Genomic DNA, 2,339 nt, shown 5'->3' with positions numbered 1-2,339 from the left:
AAAAAAAAAAAAAAAGACTCCCTCTCTCCACTGAACCATCGTGGTTCCTCCGGCGCAAACTAAGTGACAATATAAGGATTTATTTCTGGGTTCTCGATGCTGACCCATGTGTCTTACTTTCATTCTGACATCATACCGCTTCAATCACGGTTATTTTCTCATATAGTTTGAAGTTGGGTAATACGACGCCTCCACCTTTAGTAATCTGGGTGCAGGTACTTAGGGTTTTTTGTGATTCCACGTAAGTTTTAGTGCTTTGTTGTTACGTGTTTCATTAAAAAACTGGAATTTTAAGAGTGACGGTATCAAATCTGTACATTGCTTTTGGCCTGCCCAATCCTCCTGGCCGTATTAATTCCCTTCATCCCTGAACATGGAATATATTTCCAACTGTCTGTCTCTCCTGCTGTAACTGTTAACAGCGTTTCTACTTTTTAACCATACAGGGCTTTCACTTGCTCTGTTAAATCTAATCCTAGGTCTGGAATTCCCTTTGAGGCAACTGTGAACAGGACAGTTTTCTTCTTTTCTTTTACTTCTATCTCATTGTTTGCACCGAGAGATGCGCACATTAAGTTCCCAGTCTAGCGGGTCTGGTATAAATATACATTCCGGATCTGACTTAGAACGTCGAGATCGTTGGAGAGAGGATTTCTACATCGCAGTTTTCTCCCAATCTGTTCTCACAACAAAAAATATTCAGAGATGCTCTTTTCGAGGAAGTCCTGCACACGCAACGTAGCGCCTCCATTTCTGAACACTCGCTGGGGGCCTGGCCTCAGGGGCCGAGTGTCCACTGGCCGCCCTCGCGACAGGCCGGCAGGCAAACACGCTGTCTTAGACCCAGGTCGGAGACACACAGACCCCCACGCCCAGTTCTGAAGAGAATCACTCGGTCACCCGATTTCCAGGCACAACTCTCGCCCAGACACAGCCTTGCGCTTCTTTCCGACAATCATGCCCCCCAAGGGGAACTTCTACCAACTGAACCCGGGGGACGCCAGCACGTAAAGCCCCGAGGGCTCCTAGTCCCCGGGTTCTCAAGGAGGCTTCGCTGACCTGCGGGCGCTCTGCCACAGCCCAGGCAGCACCCGAGCAGGCTGACCTCCACTCTCAGTCCCGGGAGAAGCCACGACCCCCGCCAGGGCACACGCGGGCCCACAGACCCACCCAGGCCACGGGGGCGGAACAGCCGGCGCACCTGACGCCCCGGGGGTTCCGCCCGGAGTCCAGCTGGACCCCAGGAAGCCCCGCCCACGCCGGGGAGGGCTCCGCCCTGAGGGCACTCACGGGGTTCAGCGTCTCTTCCACAGAGCGGTGCACGGTCCACCAGTCGGAAGTCCACTCCCAGGCGTTGCCCACGATGTTGTGCAAGCCGTACCCGTTGGGGGGGAAGGCGTCCACCTGCCACGAGAAACGGGGAGCGCAGTCACCCGCCTGCCGTGCTCGGCGCCTGCACAGGGCGCCCGCCTCGGCCCCGGGGCTGCTGCTCCCCCTCTGCTTCTCAGACCCGTGGCCGGGGCCCGGAGACGGCTGCCCGGGCTTCGCTCTCGAGGGCCGCCCAGAGACCCCAAGGAGGGGCCCCAGTGCGGAATCCAGGGCGGTGTTCCCAGGGGCCACTACTGGTCATCGATGGAAGCTGGGCCTGCTGGGGAGGGGCAGGGCCAGCTCATCTTCAGGCTTCAAAGCCAGGCAGGGCAGCACAGCGGCACCGAGCCCCCGGGCCAGCCCGGCCCCTAACCGTCCTGCTCCCCGTGGGGAGCCTCAAAGCCCTGAGGGGACACGTCCGTACAGGGCGGGCCTGGGCGAGGGGGTGTGCGGCCTCGGGCCGAGACACGGCCACCTGACCGGCTCTACAAGAACTGCATGGCCTGTCGAGGCGGATGGGGCAGTCACCACGGGCCGCTGTCCCAGACGGGGCCGCAGGATGACAGGGGGGCGGGGGAGGCCGGAGAAACAGCTGGAAGCAGAGGGCAAGCGCAGGACAGTCGGCTCTTTCCTGGCCTCAAGGGTTCCCAGCGTGTTTTAATGGAAATTCTCAAACATAAAGACAAACTCTGACAGAAAGGAAAGTGACCTTGGCCTTTCAACTCTCTACAAAGCCCGGTTCAGCCTCAGCCGCTGGCTCGGCCACGGAGGGCCCGCCCGCCCCGCCAGCTGGCACTCACGGGCGCCGTGCCGCGGAAGCCGTCCTCGCCGGTGTTGGTCCTGGGAAACTCGCCCTGCCAGATGTTGGCGTAGTGCCGGCCACCGGGCCGCAGCTTGTTGCCCCAGGGGAAGAGCCTGTCGGGAGGGGCGTCAGGGGCGCGGCCGAGGGCCCAGGAGCGCAGGGAGCCCCC

The 2,339-nt window shown here is 60.0% G+C and overlaps 1 protein-coding gene across 6 annotated transcripts in view; it reads right to left on the bottom strand.

Annotated features, from left to right (window-relative positions):
- SUMF1 (sulfatase modifying factor 1) overlaps window positions 1-2,339 on the bottom strand; it is a 43,395-nt gene that overhangs the window by 31,846 nt on the left and 9,210 nt on the right. For all 6 annotated transcript variants that reach the window (XM_004692251.2, XM_012732174.1, XM_012732173.1 and 3 more), the window contains exons 5-6: window positions 2,169-2,283; window positions 1,291-1,404 (exon numbers count right to left, since the gene is read on the bottom strand). In XM_004692251.2, the coding sequence (XP_004692308.2) occupies window positions 1,291-1,404; window positions 2,169-2,283 (229 nt within the window). The remainder of the gene's footprint in view (window positions 1-1,290; window positions 1,405-2,168; window positions 2,284-2,339) is intronic.

Source organism: Condylura cristata, unplaced genomic scaffold, assembly GCF_000260355.1.
Source record: "Condylura cristata isolate star-nosed mole 26May11 unplaced genomic scaffold, ConCri1.0 scaffold00033, whole genome shotgun sequence".
NCBI lineage: Eukaryota > Metazoa > Chordata > Mammalia > Eulipotyphla > Talpidae > Condylura > Condylura cristata.
The sequence above is the reverse complement of the archived record's forward strand: the minus strand, read 5'-3'. Positions and strand labels throughout refer to the sequence as shown.